Source organism: Nanorana parkeri, unplaced genomic scaffold (assembly GCF_000935625.1).
Source record: "Nanorana parkeri isolate BGI_ZX_2015 unplaced genomic scaffold, ASM93562v1 scaffold264, whole genome shotgun sequence".
NCBI lineage: Eukaryota > Metazoa > Chordata > Amphibia > Anura > Dicroglossidae > Nanorana > Nanorana parkeri.
The window spans coordinates 128,199-148,928 of NW_017306532.1; the positions used below are offsets into that span (position 1 = coordinate 128,199).

Consider the following 20,730-nt stretch of genomic DNA (forward strand, 5'->3'; position numbering starts at 1 on the left):
CTGTATTCTGATATAATTTTCTCCTAAGCAAGTAAAACTTAATTCAGCATTCCTCAAGATCTCAGTGCTTCATCTAAACACATAACCAACACCTAATATAAAAAGCAACCTAAGATTTACAGGGAAAGGCTCACAACTGTAACTGCAGCAAATTGGGTATACAACCCCAATTCCTGAAAAGTTGGGACGCTGTGTAAAATCTACATAAAAACAGAATGCAATGATGTGCAAATCTCATAAACCCAAATTTTATTCATAATAGAAAATAGAAAACATATCAGATGTTTAAATGTACCATTTTAAGAAAAAATAAGGTAATTTTATAATTGATAGCAGCAACATGTCTAAAAAAAGTTGGGACAGGGCAACGAAAAGCTGACAAAGTAAATGGTACTAACAAGGAAGAGCTGGAAGAGCATTTTGCAACTAATAAGGTTAATTGGCCACAGGTCAGTAACATGATTGGGTATAAAAAGTGCATCTTAGAGAGTCAGAGGCATGTCCATTTATCTCAGGCTGCCTGTGTCTGTTGGTGCAGGTAGTGTCATTACATTGTCCTGCAGTTCTCTTCTCGGGAGTGTACATGTAAGACTTAAGATAAAAACACACAGCTCACTGCTGTCATGCATCTTTTAATCCACATTCGGTGCATGTATAACCCTCTTCCAGAGTGCTTATCTTAGAAACTGCAAGACCGTCACACAATGCTCTTTCAGAAGGTATGAAATTTTATTTAGTCATAGCTGGTTGTGAACCAACACCACACCCAATAAAATAACATGCCACATAGCAGTGGGGAGAAACACTTAGAAACACCTGTATCTAATAAACAATTCATGTAATCATATCAGAACAAAAAAGTGTGCATGCAAGGGTGGCTCCAGCAGGCTCCATAGGACCCTCCAGGCCAAGAAGCCAACCCTTACAGTGGAAATTGAAGTCAGCATCTGGGGACTTGGGAAAAAAAGGGAGACTGGAGACAAGAAACATTAGAAAAAGCTGCCGGCAAAGTCAGCCATAACGACAACATCTTTAAAAGTAGAAAAATAAAAAAAAGAGTATAATATTACGTTGTACTTTTAAACTCTAGGTTGTAGGACAAGTTACTCTTATAAAATGTTCAAGGCGTTTAATACCTATATAAGAATGTATATTGGGTAGCTCTTACTAACATAGATTACTATATAGTATGAGCCACTCCCTCTCAACTGACTGTGTCTTGCAAGGACAGTAGTCTTTTACATAACAGTCTCTTGTACTATGAATTTATCTGAAACATGAATGTATAATGCAGGCTCATTATAATGTCTATTGTAAAAGGTCAGTGGTTAGAATGGATTTTAGGTAGAAACTCTCCTGAATCAGTCTGGTTGTACAGTATGAACAAGTGCACATAAAGACAGGATGCGGGTAGTTATGCAGGTCACCAGTCACAGGTAAGGGTCAGGTCCACAAAAACAGAATCTGTATAAACAAACATTAATGTTACTGAAAAAGCTTTGTGAAGGCAGCTATCACCAATTAACAATGACAAAGAAGAAGAATACTAGAAAATAGGAGAGTAATGACTGAAAAAGGTAACTAAATGCTATTATCTTTCCCGAACTGACCTACACATCACACTTTAAAGTACACCTGTACTGAAAAAAATAAGGACTGCCATTGCTACTTCTGAAAATGCTAGTGACCACCCTACCCTGCCTTTGGCTTCAATACTATCAGTCCCTGACCTGAATAAAGCAAGCGGACAAAGCAACTAAAGTAGGAACTCCTGACTTAAATATTAATCAAAGTAGTAGGAAAGCATTTTTTTTAAAAGAAGCGGTCAGTCATGTCGACGTACATTTGTTCCCTCAGTACAGTTTCCTTTAAAGGTGAGACTCATTTTTAGTACGCTGTACTAAATTTGGAGTATGGGAACAGACCAATCCATGGGAATTAACAGGGACTAAAGTACACTCGCACAGAAGGCGCAAGGCTAGCCAGTCTTGTTTTGAAGAAAAGGCTCTGCAGCACTGGGCAGGGCTTCAGGTGTGAATAAACCCACGAAAGATCCATTTTGGGGGGAGGAGGATCCATAAAGGACAACTTCACTAAAAGAGATAACATTCATTCTTCTTCCTTCTTCTTCTTCTTCCACCTGCTGCCCGGCTTCCTGATTGCACGGGAAGCCGGCTCCATGTTGTTTGGCCGGCTTGATGATGATTGGCCGATCACCCGGCTTCCCAGCCAATCAGCATTGAGCCAGCCAAACAGCATGGAGAGGGCTTCCCAGGCAATCAAGAGGCAGGGCAGCGGGTAAAGAATACATAAGTGATGCCAGCCCCAGGGCTTGCAGATGCTGGAAAGCAAAAAGGGCAGATTCTTTAACTACCCTTTCTCCTAAGCAAGTGGCATGATGCAGAGCACAATCTGCCATCGCTGTCCCTTGGAGCGCTGCCATATAATTTTGTTGTCAGAGTTTCTTACCCTTCCTTGTCCCATTGAGCTGCAGCATGTCTTCTGTTGCAGTGTGTCTGCCACTGTTCATTCCTTGGCACCCTCTTATGACCAAACCTGTAAACATCATTCTGCAACTACTGACAAACTTCTAGCAGCTTTCTGTTTTAGAGTGAGGATGCAACACCAGTTCACTATTTAACGAGCAGCTTGTCCATTTAGTCTTCACCCTTGCATATGTCCAGATCTACCAATTACCCTGCTGATGTTCCTGATTTCCGTGTATGATCCTGGCTATGGATGACTGATCTCCAGGTTCCTGACTCCGGTTATTGTTTCTGCACATCCTACTCTCAGTGTTCCATGATCTGGTTTGGCTTGCTCCTTGTTTTGACATTTGACATCTGGCTTGCCACCGATGACGTCCTGGACTTCCTCCCTTTTTTTGTCATTTTGTTTATTGTTATTTTCAATAAACTCCTTTTATTTTTAACCTGCATTTTTAAGTTTCTGTCTGGTTTCTTGGTTCCCTGACATTTTGCTTAGTGGAAAGCACTGTAAGATCTACAGTACCTCCTATGCAAGTGCACAGAGGCCTCAGAGGTTCTGGAGCCCAGGAAATCTTTGTGCCCAAGAGACTTATTGAATCTTTTATTTAGATGCCCTATATGTCAGGGCTCTCGGTGAAGAATTAGAGGTGAATACACATTTTTAAGGTTATATGTATCAAACATCAATTTACTTTTTTTTTAAATTCACTTAAAATAATGTTATATACCCTCTGTTAATATAAAACAAAATTAAATACTTAATTTTGGAGAACAAAATGAGCACTCATTCTAGGTGCACACGTGTGTCTGTATGTGTGTTTGCATTTTGCATGATATATACATGGTCCTTTATATTTTTATGAGAATCATCCAAAGAATAAAATTCAAAATATTAATGACAACTTACAGAGCAATCCACATCTCTGCCCCCAGCTATATTTTCAACCTCGTCTCAAGGTATCACCCTAACCATTTTCTCCACTCCTCCCAATACCTTCTGCTCTCTAGATCCCTTGTCAACTCCTACCACGCTCACCTCCAGGACATCTCTAGAGTCCTTCCTATCCCTACCCCAACCTGTCCGGCTATCTCCTACTGTCTGCCTTTAGGCGATCCCTGAAAACTCACCTCTTTAGGGAAGCCTATCCCACCTCTACCTAACCACTGAACTATCACTTTCTCAAACAACTAATTCCCAAATCACTTGGCCCTCGCTTGTAGATTGTAAGCTCTCATGGGCAGGGCCCTCCTAACCATCTTGTTTTGAATCGGATTGTCACTGTCTTATATGTAATGTCTTCCTTATATTGTAAAGCTCTGCGCAAACTGTTGGCACTATATAAATCCTGAATAATAATAATAAGTGCATTATTATGATGATTTTACATATGTAAGTATATAACATTACATAAATAGATTTTTACTTTTCTATGCTGTGTGTCTTAGTGTTAGTCATGTATAAACAGTTTTTTGAACATTTTAATTTGTATTATTAGAAGTCTACTAGTTTATATATTGGTAACAATGTTTTGTTATCTTTGTAAGAAGCAACTTGTCGCTAACCATATTTTTAGCACTGCCATCCAGTGGTTAGTAAACAGATTACATCATTTTATAAAGTTTTTGGATTCATGTATGCCTCAAAATCTATATACAGCATGTATGTTCTCTCCCTAGCTATACAGTGCCATTTTAATCTCATTGTTTTCATTTTCATCATTTTGATTATATTTTATTTGTATTGGCTCGCTTTATTATGTTATTTTTTGTTTCAACATGTTGTAGCATTTAGTTTTGGTAATGGTGGTTTATGAAGACTGTACATATGCACCTGCCAACATTTTGGCATATTAACTATAAAATGAATATATCAGTCTGTAATTGTTTTAGTACACACAACTCTAAAGAGAATGAGCCCGTTGTTGTGTCTGCAATAACTCTCTACATAGCAGTAATCAGTTTAGATAATGCCTAAACTGCTAGAAAGAAACAGTATGTTTGCAAAAACCTGTGTACTAGCCTGTTATCTGATGGAGAGCAGAGTTTCCAGGCTAGAAATGGCAGACTTGTGGATGCCAACAACTCAAAATTTTGGATTTTCACTTTTAATCACCAGTACAAATAGAACGAGTGAATCATCCCAGCAAACACACCAATAGCAATAAAAATACTTGGGTTTAGAAAATCTTTAATGAAGTTTATCAACTGTTGTTTTTTTTTTTTACAATATTTTCATAATACAAGCATAGCCTTTAAGCTCTTTTTGTTAATATATGTTTTCTGTTTATTTAATTATAATTAAAAAAACAAGATTTTCATGGAAGCTGCTTGCCAATCTCGAAGCCCTGCTGCATACTATTGCAGAATGCAGCATCAACCTGTGGGCAGATTGGAAATGAGAGGAGACAAAGAAATCTAATGTGTTCTGGAACCAAATGTGTATCTCTGTATTCTACTCCACTCCTGTGGTATGTGCTGTTGCTGTTTTTCTATTGCTCCTTTAAAGATTAGGATTTAAAGAAAATATTTAAGTATATATCATGTTATTTTTACACAATACAAATACGTTGGAGTTACCATGTGGAAGCATAGATGTCATTAATCATGTAACCGTATAAAAAGTGATCAATTACGCACAAAGGACCCATCTAACAATTGTTACCAGCAGCCTCATAACAGTTCCTGGCTCATGTCATCCACATTTACATTGATTGAATAACTTTATTAGCAGTATGAGGGGTCCAAATGTTATGAAAGTAATTCCCACTAGATAATTGCTGGTCTGAGGAAAAGTGCACGGGTGCTGTGGTGTTCAGCAGAAAGGTGCACGAGGGCCATGATGGTGGGCAGAGCGGTGCACAGATGGAGTGGCATCAGTGGACAAGTGCCCAGATGCAGTGGTGGTCAGTGGACAAGAGCACAGGTGCAGTGGTAGTCAGTGTACAAGTGCACAAATCCAGTGGCTGTTAGTGGATAAGTGCACAGATGCATTGGTGGTCAGTGGACAAGTGCACAAATTGACGGTGCTATATAAATACCTGAAATAAATAAATACATAACATATTTTTGCTCTTTCCCATTTCTCAAGAAGCAAGTGGTGGTAGAGCCATGAACAGTTGTGATTTATAAAAGTTCTAATAAGCCACCTGCTCAGTGCAAAGAGACAATAGCAGGGCCCCTGTTGTGATGATGTAAGTAAAAATGTCTATAAAAACCCTGAACTAATTTGTCACGGTATCTAAGATCTTATGAGCCAAAAATTGAATGAGCCATACAGAACTAAAGGTGGGATTAGACGGGACTATATAGGTAACTAGAAACCCCTTAAACAGCTTTTACAGTGGGCAAAACCAGGGGTGGACAAATTAATAATGAATTCAGGAAGCAGTCTGTCCAATCCAGGAGTCAGCAGGATTTTTTAGGAAGCAGCTCCTTTGACAACAACTAGAGAAAACCTCAAAAGGTAGGTGCCAGATGTGATTTATCAGGAGCATTGGCGACCTGGCTCCTGGGGTTTGTCCAGCCCTGGGCTAAACCAATATTATTTTATGTCAATATCTCCTGGGCAATGGGTTGTTTATTTGTTACATATTGTTTTTTTGTTTTGTTTACATTTTTTTTTTATTCTGCACGCTACTTCAGCAGCATTTGGCTATTCACTCCCTGCCGTTCGGCCCCTATGAGAATAGGGGGCGAACAGCAGCGAGTGAACTGCCAGGCGTTCAGCTCAGCCAGTCCAGATGTTGGATCTGCTGAGACGAACGCGTTCTGCACTTCGGTCCAGCCGAACATGCTAAGCATGTTTGGCTGAGCCGAAGCCAAATCAGTTGTACAGGGCTGAGGTATACTCTAGGATTGGATTGATAGAAGGGTGGTATGAGTTGGGATAAACTAATGAAGCGAGACATTCTTTATGTGAGCCATTTTTTTATCAAGCACTTTGTTCTTATGTTTTTATTAATTGATTGATGGATGTATGCAATTAAATACGATGTAAACTGATTCTACTGGCCTAAGTGGGTGCCTGAAAAGTCAATTTTTGTATATGTTTTGTGCAATATCTGCTTTTTTAACTGATGCACAAAAATGCACAATTGTAAGTTTACAAATATTTGTTATTAACTCAATACATTTTTGTTTTGATACATATTTACAAAATTATCACAGGACATAAAAAATCAACAGCGCCATCTTAGGAGCTTGGACCAGTGGCAACTTTACAACACACACAGGGACCATGGGGAAGAAAAGTAGCCACTCTCCAGAAGGAAGATCAGGATCAGCATGAATTCAGAGATGATCCAAGGATCTACACTGAGTGATACACAAATAAGATACATTTTTGTGCATAGATAAGGTACTGGAATGTATTTTTAAGGTTTAACCCCTGAGTTTAGTGTCACATTTAGGCCCCGTTCACATCTAGCGACTTATCGCGCGATTTCGCGCATTTTTGCCGCGCGATATCGCGAGAAGTAGCCGGCTAATGATAGTCAATGGAGCTGTCTTAGCTCCATGTCGCGCGTCGCGGTCGCAAGTCGCTTCTACCTGACCCTTTTTTCGGCGGATTTTGCGCGATTTTGCTTTTTTTCTATGGAGCCTGACGGAGAAGGTCACGCTACCGGCGCTGGAACGTCGCCCCGAAAGTCGCGCTATCCCGGCCGCTGCAAAGGTATGTCGCTACATGTGAACGGGGTCTAAAGGAAACAGCTGTGCTGTGCTTTCTCTTTTCAGAAAACTCAGTTCTTTAATTCTTTGTGAACTATATGGTGCTGATTTATAAATCAGCCACAAAGTATATAGCTGGGAGAATTCCTGTGCTCCTCAGTGCCATCTAGTGGGGATAGTGCAAAGCAAACAGCATTCGACCAGCTATTTGCTGGCCAGAAGATTTATAGAGCAGCCCCTATGTCATTTAAAGGAGAACTATGGGGTTAAGGCTTTTCCCCATAGTTCTCCTTAGGGTAACGGGAGGACACAAACTAGCGTCCTCCCGTCACCCTAGGCTCAGTATACCACATACTGCGGCGCCTCAGTATACCGCGAGCTAAAGCTTGCGGTATACTGAGCCTAGGGTGATGGGAGGACGCTAGTTTGTGTCCTCCCGTTACCCTAAGGAGAACTATGGGGAAAAGACTTAACCCCATAGTTCTCCTTTTAATGTTTATTTGTAAAACAAAGTGAATGTGTAAAATTTGGTGTTTTTTTGGTTGACAGTAACGTCCAGCATGTTGTGGGGACGCACTACTTACAACCTTCCTGCTCTCTGTTTCAACTATCATATCCACATTTTTTTCTGTTAGGAATAGGTATGCGTTTATTAATTTTTTTTAGTCTGACCAATACAAGTCCATAGATAATTTTTTGTTCTATTAAAACGCATAAATAAGACAATCTTAGTAACCATGATCAGTTATTTACATCATTGTTTTTGAACTACTGCATGTAACAATTCCCTACCCATGTGCCCGCTTCCCCAGCCCGCTCCCGTACTCACACTGCGCATGCGCCTACTCTATCAGCGCACGCTGCCTATCGGCTTAGGGAGTAGATCACGTGACCATCAGCATTGTTCATTTTAATACTTTATTGCTTTGTAGTAAATAGGATAGGGAAATGCCGCGGGTGGAGCACGTGCAGTGCAGTCTTCTCGGCTAAACCTCAGTTCTAAATAAACCAGAAATCAGGCAGTTGGAGAACTCATGCAGTTGGAGCTTTCGATAGAACACCGTTGAAGGCACGCAGGCCCAGTGAAGCTTGCGATAGGCTTGTGAAGCCAAGCGGCCGGCGCATGCGCACTAGCTCCATCTGGTGTAAATCTCCTACTGGCAGTCACCGGACGTAGCGTCACCAATTGGAGCTTTCCATAGAATACCGGAACTCCCCTGACGTAGTCATTGTTTAATCCCAGTCATGTTACTATAACGGGACTGGGAGCCGGAGAGAGGATGTGGTTTCTAATGGTGTTCGCAAGGCTTACCTTTATATTGTGTTCTACTTCCTCGTGAGCGCCCCCCCTCTACGTACAGCCCCGACCGGCCTGTCATGACCTGCCACCGTTTACTGACAAGAGCTCAGCTGTGACCGGCAGACACGGCGCCACATTCCCGGGAGCGGCGGAAAGACTTGTCTGCTTCTAGGGGTGAGCTGCCCCGGGGGTAGGGGGCCGCTCCGGAGGGTGCATGAGGAGAGATGGCCAACCAGCCTGTGATCCTTAATGTATATGACATGGTGAGTATATAGGAGGAGCAGCTCCCCCACCTCTGTGCACCTTTCTCTCTGTCTCTTCTATCATGAACACGTTGTGTGCACTTCACTCCTATTGTCTGTGTGCTCTCTTCATGGTATTTCCTCATATGGGAATTTTTCTACTCGTTTACTTTATTTGGGGGCAATATTCTTTCTGATTGGTGATTGGAATGCTTGGCCTTCCTTTTTTACTGTTTGCGATTGAGCCAAGTCTTGATAATGTTGACCTGTTTTCTATTCAGCTTGCTGTCGAAAGCTGTATATTGGTGATTTGTTAAAGAATACTTGCACTTCTTTTTTTTTCATGTTTCCCCACTTACCTAATTGATCCCACCCTCCCCCTCCGCAGATCTATATTTATGGAGATCCGAGGGCCGCTGCCCTGCTGTGTTTTGACATCCAGCACTCTCAACCTCCCTCTCCTGGCTATAGGCAAAAGGCCCCAAAGTGGACTATAGGGCTGTACTTTACAGGTGCGGCCAGCGGATCTTGGTAAGCACAGATCTGTAGAGGGAGAAGGTGGGAATGTTTAGGTCAGGGGTGGGATAGAAACATTTCTAAGTGTACTTTACTTTTTATTCTTTAAAGCTGAACTCCTGGCAAGGTAATTGAAGCCCGACTCCAGGCACAAGGAAAAAAATGCCCGCACATACTGTGATGTGTAAGGCAGGGTGGCAGAGGTACACACTCCATTAAGGGCGAGGTGTGGTGCTGATTTTTTTTCTGTGGGGTCTTGCAGAACCTTGGTCCTATCTGGCTGTTAGACCGCCCCCTCCCCGCGCGGATTTTTTTCCCCAGGGCTCCGGCGCACTAAGGACCCATTACGTCATCACGTCTAACCCAGATCTATTAGACGTGAGGACACACTACAGCCGGAGCAAAGTGGGAGAGTGGTCACTGCCACAGGACTGAGTGTATATTCATTATTTTTGCTCCTAGACCAAAACGACCAGTTAACCCTTGCAGTGCAGGGGTAACCCTACTGCAAGGGTTCATTTTAAAAGTATCTGGGGTTCTTCTTTAAACCTGTTGACAGGAAAGGCAACACTGACGACATTGATCCCATGCAGAAGAAGCCAGTCACTGCAACTGGTGTGAAAGAGCCCTAAATGCTTGTGAAGGCTTAGTTACACCATGTGCGGTGCTAAAAAAAAAACCCCAATCAATGCCAATCACTGCAAGGGCACATAGAAAACAATTATTTCTATGTCCCCTGTTCATACCATAATGCTGGTGTAATGTGTAGAAAAATATAGACATGGTACATTTTTTCCACAGGTAACTAACTGCATGGCACTAGAAAATAGAATTACAAAGTGGACACTCCTTTCAATGGAGTGTCCACTTTGTACCCTGCCAATAAAGTTAGAAAAAAAAACAGGGTAACAAACAGTGCCATGGGTAGTTGTGCCTTATGTCATAATGCAAGGCACTGCTGCACACCGCCTCCACGCAGAAGATTCCAACTGCACACTAAAGTGGAGCATTTTAGCAAGCTGCAGGCTTGCAACCAGCCAAAAATAGGCCATTTTAGTGAACGAACTGTTGAGATGCATTTTTCTGCACACCACCACACATGTATAGACCATTCATGTGCGGCTGTGTGCTGAAAAAAGCAGCTCAACAAAATGGTGTGAAACAGTATTAAACGTTACAACTTTTGTACCTGCATGCGATCTATTCATCCAAGGAAGCATTCCCCAGCATATTGTTTGCTACATATAAGTGCACAAAAACTTCTATTTACTACTCCCCAGTGCTGCTGGATGCAGGTCCCTCAGTGCAGCGTCCCTAAATCTCCTCTCAGGGGGTGCACAATCAGTTTCAGGTTACAAGGCACAGAGCAGCTGTCCATAATTAGGTTGGAGGAGGAGAAAGCAGGGGGCGGCTTACGATGGTGCTGTGTGTTCATATTGACATACAAAACATATACTCGGCTCTTTTACCAGCTGAAAGAGTGCATGCAAGGATTGCTCCATAGAACTCTGCAAGGCAAAGGAGCCAATGCTGACGGGACCAACTAAATTGAGAGGAGAGCAAACCCTTTACAACTCCAAGGACAGCAACAATGGTGTTTGTGCCACCAGTAGAAATAGTTTAAAACGATTTGGGATTAATCACTAGGGGGTAGAGGAAATAAGTGCATGATTAGAAAGAAAATGTAAACAATGTTTTCTGGCTCTAATCTTTTAAGGTAAAAACATTCTCGCCTTCTGACACAGAAGCTGTTGATATTCGCCCAGCAAATCGGCAATTTAGTTTTCACAGAAAAGCAAATGCTGGGATGTCCTTTTCAGCTTTGCACATGCGCCCTGCAGCCTCATAGGTTGTAGTTGTCTTTCCTGTCAACAGGTTTAAAGAAGAACCCCAGATACTTTTAAAATGGACCCTTGCAGTAGGGCTACCCCTTCACTGCAAGGGTTAACTGGTCGTTTTGGTCTAGGAGCAAAAATAATGAATATACACTCAGTCCTGTGGCAGTGACCGCTCGCCCCTCTCCCACTTCGCTCCGGCAGTAGTGTGTCCTCACATCTAATAGATCTGGGTTAGATGTGATGACGTAATGGGTCCTTAGTCCGCCGGAGCCCTGGGGAAAAAGAGCAGCAGGGGCCGGTCTAGCAGCCTGATAGGACCAAGGTTCAGGTGAGTATATTTTTTCTTTATTTTCCTCCATAGACCAAAACAAGTACTTAACCTTTGCAGTGCGGGGTAGCCACAATTATTTCCCTAAAGCCCAGCTCCAGGATATTTTAATTGATGCCCATGATTCAGAGAACAGAGCTGATGTCATATTTTGGTGCTCTTCTCTGAATCATGAAGTATCTCCCAGTGGCAGAGAAGAAGCTCATGATTTGATCAGCCTGAAAACAAGTGAAAAAATAATTAAAGCAGACATAAACCCTAACTGGATGGCATTTACTTTGCTAAAGCACTGTCTATCATAAATAACTGTTATGCTTACAGGGTGCTGCACATGGCTTCTTGAAAACATGTCTCAATACTCTTCTCAAGAGCTCTCAGTCCTTATTTAGGGCCTATTCACACCATGTCTGGACAAGATCTGCACCTGTTTCTGCAAATGCGGTGCTGCAGTGCAGCATATTTTATGAAAATAAGTAGGGCTGAAACAACTAATCAATAATGAGAACCGTTTTCTCATTATCGATTTAGTTGATCTGGATCCCCCTGCTTCCCTCCTCTCTGGGGAGCTGGTGTCTCATAGATTCTGTTTCCCCTCCAAACCCTGCTGCTCCCAGTGGGGATCGGAGGGGACACAGGCCCCTGCAACCGGTGCCCAGCAGTGCGGAGAGCTCCCGCAAACCTCCTGTCCTATGCTGTGTGGTGGGCGCTGCAGGGTCTATGGTGGTCTTAGCCTGCAGAGCCCACCAGATATCCTTTACAGCCCACCTGAGACTCCGGCTTCCTTGCTACGCTAGTAGCGCAACCTGTCAGAAACTGTATCCAGCGACTGACAGGTTATGCAAAATGTCTTAAACATGAAGGTGTGGGACAAATTTATATGGGGGGGGCAAGTTTAGTCTTGCCTAGGGCAGCACAAAACCTAAATACACTGCTGGCTGGGACCTCGCTGTGGTCTGTGTCCCCTGTGATCCCCGCTGCTCTCTCTCCCCCCGCCTCTATCAGCGGAGATCGGAGGGGAACCAGACCGTTGCAGCTGGCACCCAGCGGGGAGGAGACACCGGCTGTCAGGGTAGTGCAGGGATAGCATCGGTGACAGGCGGGAGGGCATGGAGCAGCTCAGAATGTTGAGGTGGATCAATCAATGTCAATTTATTGACCTTTTCCTGTGCAGAACAAACAGTGAATGATCAGTACTGATCACTAAGTGTTTTTCAACAACTGAGGATTAGTGATTATTATGTCACTGTTATGAATGGCCAGGACGTGCTCTACATCACTTCCTGTTCATTCTGAATGGGGACATAGTAAATATTTACTGTCTGCTCACTTTATAAATGAACAGGAAGCAGCTCAGTACAGAGGCTTCCTGTCAATTCATAACGGAGATGATAGTAACTGAATGAACAGGAAGCCTCTGTACCGAGTGCCTCCTGTTTGTTGAGTACAAGAGCTGCAGAAAAGAGATTGAGGGGTGTCCTCAATCTTTTTTTTATTTTTAAAAAGGGAAATATCGGGGTTCTGTTTCGACCCCTGATATTTCCCCAAAACTCCAAACAGTAAAATAAATATAAAACAAGAAAACCTGCGCTTCTGGATCCAAATCGAAAAAAGGAAGTCGAACAAAGCCAGAAGCTGCTGAAACTTAGGCAGTGCGCCTCAAATGGGATAATCAATTAATAGTGTAGCGCTAAAGGCTTTAAAGTGTGTAAAACCAAAATGTGTGAAGTAAAATATATCTTTATAAATTGTGTCAATAAATCAGTGTGCTATAATTAATTGAGTAAAAGAAATATAATTAAAAAAAAAAAGTTAATAAAGAAATAAAGCTGTCCTCCACATTATTAAAAAAACTGAAAAGGTGGGGGAAAAAAAGTCCTTTTGGGTTTCTTCCTGTCAAATTCTGCTTCCTAAGATGGTGGTAAGATGGAGGTATCAGCCAATGAGCTAAACAGAGTAATTACAATCAGAACTAGCATATGAAGAGCAAAGTAGAGATGTCTTTGCTTTATCTCACCACTGACACATATCAAGGCTATTGTGTCCTTTTTTTGAAGTCAATACTTCCTCCAGTGGCTTGCAAGATCCGATTCCATGGCCTGCATGACCTTGAGGCAAGGAGCATGATGAGCCCTTGTGTACTTCTCTGCATTAGCTGCGTTGCAGTGCTCCTTGTTAAGGCCTCATGTACACGGGAGTTGAGATGTGTACTATATACAAAGTCATTCATTCAGATTGACTGAATGTCGAGGTAATTCTGTACCGCTTCACCCCGGCCATGAATAGTCATTCCCTAGGCAGCAGTATAGGCACAGAATGGCTTCGGTCTTCATTCTTTCTGAATGACTAAAACCTGAGGTCATTCTGCACCACCACTGCCTACACATTGGAGTTGATTTACTAAAGGCAGATAAGATGTTCCTTTTAATAAGAGCATTTTCCCGACAGTGAATGTGTCAAAAATTCAGTAAAAAAAAAAATGAGGGAATGACTAAATTACAATGGCTGTCTGCATAGCATATGGTTCACTGGGAAATAGTGGACCAGTTGGCCTTTACAGCTCACTCAGGTAGGTCAATGGCAGCATCTTGGCCAAATCACGCATCTATGCTTTCTTTATGTAGAAGGAAGGAATATTTTTCAGTTGTGGAGGACTTTAGGAAATCTTCTGCTATTGTTTTACAAGCTCATTTTATGAACTGGTGATGACTGTGAGTATGAGGACTTAGATGAGCTAGTAAGTTCTTTTTATTGGTTTTCCAGAGTGTCATGGGAACCCCACCCTGGACTACTTATTGTTCTAATGGAAGCCTTTAGGATAAAAATGAACATAATCTGATTGCAAATCAGAAACAAAACCAGAAGCCTTCACTGGTTACAGCAGCAATAGATGGGGAAATTTGGAAACTGTTGATATCGAGGCTTCCTGATGAAGCGACTGGGTGAATAGTAATTTTTTACTTTGTATCCATAAAATGTGTACCTTTTAAAATAAAACTTACAATTAACATAAGTAGGGATGTGCCGGTACTAGTATCGTAGCCGATTCCAAGTATTTAAGTACTCTTACTTGCCCAAATGCTCCGATACTTACCCCCAATACTGTAACTTTCAGTCAGAGGGAGATTTCCTCTGACCGGCAGTGCACGATGGAACATGGAGCTGACTTTACGGTCAGTCAGGAAGCCGGACAGCGGGTAATGACTCGCCACCCAGCTTCCCGGCCAAACACCATGGAGCTGGCTTCCTAATGTGCCAGGTTCCTGAGCAATCATCATTGAGCTGGCCAAACGGCTTGGAGTCGGCTTCCTGGCCAATCGGGAAGCTGGGCGGCAGGTAGTGACCCAACTTCCTGATTTTCAGGAAGCCAACTTCCTGCCAAATCAGCATTTAGCTGGTCCGTTCCGATGCAGTCAGAAAAAATACCGCTTGCCCTATTTTAGCTGCATCAGATTGCACCGGAACACATGCAAATGGAATGGAACGCACCGGAAATCCAATTTTAAGCAAAAAAAACGCATCACATTGCACCTGCGTAGACGCACGCAGTTCTGGTGTGAACTAGCCCTAAAGGGTAAGTTCACTTTCTCAAGTTATTCCAGAAAATGGAATTACCGGCTCAAATCTGGCCCCCACCTGACCGCACTGACCAATGAGAAGCGTTCTTGGCACAGATAAATGCGGTTTGGGTTAAAATTATATATTGTATCAGGACAAATAGATTGGGCCCCTGCTTTAGTCCTTGGACAGGTCGTTTTTGTTTTCGTTTTTGTTTTGTTTTTATGTCAACACCCCTGTGGATTGAACAGACTGGTTCCTGAACCCTTCCCTAAAATTACTTTTAAAGCTGCACCCTTGCCTTAACTTGTCCCTGTCTTGCATGGTTGTAGAGGTACTCGGCTGTACTCCAAATTCTTTACATAGTTACATAGTATTTGAGGTTGAATAAAGACATTAGTCCATCAAGTCCAACCTATTAGGATCTCATTCTAGGAGTACCTGTACCCCTGTATATTACGGTCCCTTAAGAAATCGTCCAAAAGTTTCTTGAACAATTCCACATTATTTGCTGAAATCACCGCCTGTGGCAGTGAGTTCCAGACCCTAACTGATCTTACTGTGAAGAACCCCCTTCGCCCCTTGTGCTGGAATTTTTTTTCCACCAATTTTAGGTGATGGCCTCTAGTTTTTGTAACGGAGTTAATTTTAAACAGTTTATCGCTAATGTTGCTACCACCATTAAACATTTTGTACATGGAAATCATATCCCCCCTTAATCTCCTCACCTCTAATGTGAACATGTTTAAATTTAGTAGCCTTGTCTCGTAGCTCTGGTCCTCCATACCCCTAATTAGTTTGGTTGCCCTCCGCTGGACTTTTTCCAACTCAAGGACATCTTTTCTTAGTACTGGTGACCAGAACTGGACCGCGTACTCCAGATGAGGTCGAACCAATGATCTATAAAGTGGCAAAATTATAGACTTGTCCCTGCAATACATCCCCTTTTTAATACAGGACAAGACCCTGCTAGCTTTGTTTACAGCAGCCTGGCACTGCAAACTACCTTTCAGTTTGTGGTCTACAATGACCCCCAAATCCTTCTCCATTTCTGACTTCCCTAGCGGCATACCCATAATTGTATAACCCATTTGTTTATTTTTAATTCCAAAGTGCATTACTTTGCATTTATCGACATTAAACCTCATCTGCCACATTAATGCCCACTCCCCTATTTTATCCAGGTCCTCCTGTAATGTTATAATGTCTAAGTCCGTGTCTATTACCCTCCCAATTTTGGTGTCATCCGCAAACACGGAAATATCGCTGTTAACACCCTCCCCGATGTCATTAATAAATAAGTTGAACAATATGGGACCCAGCACAGAACCCTGAGGCACACCGCTCATTACACTAGCCCAGTCTGAAAAGGTGCCATTTACAGATACCCTCTGGACACGTTCCCGTAGCCAGTTCTCTTTGTCTGACAGAACTTCTCATAGTATACAAACTGCCTCATTTCATGGCTGGAGGATGTCCTGTATCATCTAGCACTTTCATCCTTTGCATACTGTGCCTTACTGTTCTTTTAACCTTGGAGGGCAAGTATCACATGTGGGTGCAAATGCAGCCTACCTAGGAAGGCCCACTCCTCTGGACTAACATTCACCCATCAAGGCATTTAGATGTTTGCATAGCTCCTCCCAAGAGACAGCCAGCTGCTTGTATACAGGCTGTTGATATAAGTACTGAGTCAGGGTGCTGTGATGTTTTTCAGCAAGCTATTGTACAGGTGAAACTCGAATAGAATATTGTGCAAAGTTCATTTATTTCACTAATGCAACTTAAAAGGTGAAACTAATATATGAGATAGACTCATTACATGCAAAGCAAGATAATTCAAGCCGTGATTTGTCATAATTGTGATGATTATGGCTTACAGCTCATGAAAACCCCAAGAACCCCAAATCCACAACCTCAAAAAAGTAGATTACATGCAATCAATATAACAAGGATTGTACATAGAACAATATCGGACCTCTGAAAAGTACAAGCATGCTACTTGGTTTGGGCCCCTTTTGCAGCACTTACTGCAATTACTTTTGCACGATATTCTTATTATTCGAGTTTCACCTGTATCTATAGCATTCTGCCAATCATGATCTGCTTGCATTGCATAGAGACGTACAGAAACCCAGTGATGACATGGGGCTAGAGTACTGCTGGTAGAATAAGGTATGTAATGGCAAAAAAAAGCTTTATTTAAAAATGTTGTTAATGTTGTTCAGAAAGGTGCTGGCACTATGGTAAGCAAGAAGTTTAGCCCATTAAATAGCATTGTTTACTGTGTGTTTCCACTTGCTTTGGATTTTATTGTCTGATAACTTAATTTTCATCTGAGATGTAAAATGTTTTTTTTATTTTGTTGAGGTGAGTTTGCATGTTGTCATATGTGAAATCAGACTATTGTGTTTAATAACACAACTACTGATTTTTATATCCAAAACATTTTTTTTCTTTGTTTTTAGTACTGGATCAATGAGTACACATCATCCTTGGGAATTGGCGTCTTCCACTCTGGTATTCAGGTGTATGGTAGAGGTATGGTATATATTACCTAGGGCAAGGGGCAGTGGGTGAGACAGGCTACTGTCTGTACTTCTTTTGTATGGTTTGCAGATAAATATGGTTTGTGTTCCTTTTAAGCTGGATATAGCATTGTACAGGATGGCCATCCATGGTGATGGCCAAATCTGACAGGTGGTTGTTTGGCACCATTACTGCACCTCTACATTACAACAATAAATGCTTATTGCTTACAAAGGTGGAAATGGGCTCTAATTTCTTTTTTTTCGAAGCCTGTGGACGTGCATCTAAACAAACTTCCCCCTGTGAACAAAAAAAAGTGAACCGTGAAATCACAGCACACAAAAACGTGCACAAGGGTGCAAGGTCCTTCCAAAGAAGGGACCTACTTCCCGACCCCCCCGGGGCGCAAGGCTCCTGACAGGGGTTGAGATACTTTGGACCACCAACCCGAAGGCCGATGGTCCATTTCCTTTGGGGACCTGCCGAAACAGGTCCCCCACAGTACTTGGCAAGGGGGCTCTCCCTAAGAGAGACCCCCTTCCTGGGTGGGAGGAGACAGAGAACCCCCCACAGAATCTCCTCCCAGCGTCAGGAAAAGGCCCCGAAGAAACCTGCACCTTTCGCATCTGTGGGTCAAATTTAAAAATAAAAAAGTGCCAAACGTGCATAGAGTGCATAAATAAATCTAAAGTGCCAGTGCATCACGCTGACAGGCCTTAGGGGCCGGAAGTGCAAAAATATTGCCCCGGACTAGCCATAAGGCCTGTCCAAGAGGCGTTGTGCAGAAAAAGCAATATGGTGTGTGACCGAGTGCTACAGTGAGTCATGTGGGGTCCCATACCCAAGTGACTTTCTGAGCACCCCTGGGACAACACCACGGGCTTCTGCCGCCCCCAACCCTCCAGCCAGACCAAGCTTCGCATCTGTTCAGTCAGAAAGCCATGTACTGAGCGGTTCCCCTCTCACAGGAAGCCACCCCACACGCTCTTTTTCACTCCAGCGAGTACTAAGTAACCATCCCCCGCAAGGACGGTTCTTTTCCCCACCGAAAACTGATAAGAACAGATACTACACTTGATCTTAGCCAAAAGGCCGAGAAGCGATGGGCTCTAATGGTGGAAGCCCATGAATGGCTACCAACATTTCTTGGTTGATAACCCGTCCTGGAATGGACACCGTTCGTTCTGTCAGATTTACTTGTAATTCCACCCAACAGAGAGACACACAATGTGTGTGGTTAAATGATAGGTCACTGCTCTATAGCTTTGTTCTACACTTTAATACCCTGTTTTCATCAAAAGCAAAAAAAACAGCAGGAGATTGATGCGCTGCAATGTTGCGGGACTTCCACTGTTGGGTTGTTCTATTTTCACATACATCCTTTTTTTTTTTTTTTTCTTTACACCATCAGAATTTGCATATGGAGGTCACCCGTATCCATTCTCTGGTGTCTTTGAGATCACTCCTGGGGATTCTACAGAATTGGGAGACACATTTAAATTTAAGTAAGTTGAATGTTTTACCTATCTCTAGTATCTTTAACTGCGTGTTATTATGAAGGCATCATGCATTCTAGTAATATAAGTATAAAATGTGATTGACTTTTCTCCTGACATTAGTCTGAATTGCACCACGAGTATGCATAGACAACATAAGGTAAATAGAAGCAAGTCAGAACCAAGCTAAATACGCAGCTGAAAAAGTACTCAAACTGTTCTTTCTTTCCTGTGCATGGTTTGTAAAGTAGATCACACAATCTTTCCCATACCTGCTACAATAGGGCAACGATGATTACAATTCTGCTGCCCATTCTGCCAGCAATTGGGATATCTATCTATCTATCTATCTATATATAATTATTAAGTTGTTATTCTCTATAGATTTACTTCTATTCAGATTATACAGCCGTGGACAAATTTGTTTGTACCTGTGCATAAAAAAGGTCCCTCAATTTTCTCTGAAATAATTAGAAACCAAGCAATTGGCATCCATTTGTATATTTCATAGTCAGACTTTGCCTTTGATTTTTAATTCAACATATATTAAATAATAAAACAATTGCAAGGTCAAAACTGTTGAAATCCCTAACCTAATATTTTGCTGCACAATCTTTAGAGGCAATTGATACAAACAAGTGATTTCTGTAGCCCTCAGTGAGACTTCTGTACCTGCCTACAGGTAGTTTGTCCCACACTTCTTGAGACCGCTCTAGCTTTCTCCAGACTGCATATTTCAGCTCTTTCCATGGATGTTTGATTTGATTCAGCTCAGAACTTATAGAAGGCCATTTCAGAATAGTTAAATGTTTTATTATCCATTCTTTGGGGCATTTAGCTGTGTGTTTTTTGGCTCGTTTCCTGTTGGAGGACCCATTACCTGTGACTAAGACAGCTTTTTTTGACACTTTTCGCTCCAGAAGTCCTTTATATTGTTGAGGTTACATTGTGCCCTGCACAGATTCAAGGCACCCTGTGCCAGAAGCAGGAAAGTAACCCCAAACCTCCATGTTTCACAGTATGTACAATGTTCTTTTCTTCGAAAGCTTCATTTTTTTTTTTTGACCATGAACGTAGAACTGATGTCACTTGCCAAAAAAAAGCTCAATTTTGGTCTCGCCTGTACTAGGTACTCCCAGATGCGGTGTGGCTAGTAAGTATGCTTTTTAGATAATTATAGTCTGGGTTTTTTCATTTAACAGTGGAGTGGGTCATCTTCCTTTTGGCCCATTGTTGCAAAAAGAGTGATTGGATGGTGTGATCAGATGTACCTGATGGCTGGTTCAGATAGAGTGGAGGATCGGTAAATATTTGTAATGCTTACTGATCCTGTACTGTTCACTACCCAGTGCTAATCACTCCAGTGTTTGGAAATAATTGAGGACATGGTATGGGTCCCCAGTTATGCATGAACAGGAAGTGCTTACATCACTTCTTGTTCATAAGTGGAGACACGGTAAGCTCACTATGTGCCCAGTTTATGAATGAACAGGAGCACTCAGTACAGAGGCTTCCTCTCCATTGATAACTGGGGAGAGTACTAAGCCTCCTCAGTTTATGAATGGACAGGAAGCCTCTGTACTGAGTTCTCCAGTTTGTTCATTCATTGAGTGCTGGGGCTGCAGAAAAGAGAATGAGGAATGTGTCAATCTTTTTCTGTTTCAATAGGTAAATGTCTGGGGTCTGTTTAGACCCCTGAAATATCTCAAGCCCCCGACAATAAAAATAATAATAATGTGGAGAAGAAAATAAAATAAAGAAAACAGCGC

General features: G+C 42.2%; 1 protein-coding gene across 2 annotated transcripts in view; it reads left to right on the forward strand.

Annotated features, from left to right (window-relative positions):
* The first annotated feature begins 8,620 nt into the window (after window positions 1-8,620).
* The window catches only part of DESI2 (desumoylating isopeptidase 2), a 19,772-nt gene continuing 7,662 nt past the window's right edge, over window positions 8,621-20,730 (forward strand). Inside the window, exons 1-3 of one of the 2 annotated variants that reach the window (XM_018557059.1) lie at window positions 8,621-8,720; window positions 17,405-17,477; window positions 18,877-18,970. In XM_018557059.1, coding sequence (XP_018412561.1) covers window positions 8,682-8,720; window positions 17,405-17,477; window positions 18,877-18,970 — 206 coding nt within the window. In that variant the 5' untranslated portion in view covers window positions 8,621-8,681. The remainder of the gene's footprint in view (window positions 8,721-17,404; window positions 17,478-18,876; window positions 18,971-20,730) is intronic. The other variant, XM_018557060.1, reaches the window with a different exon arrangement.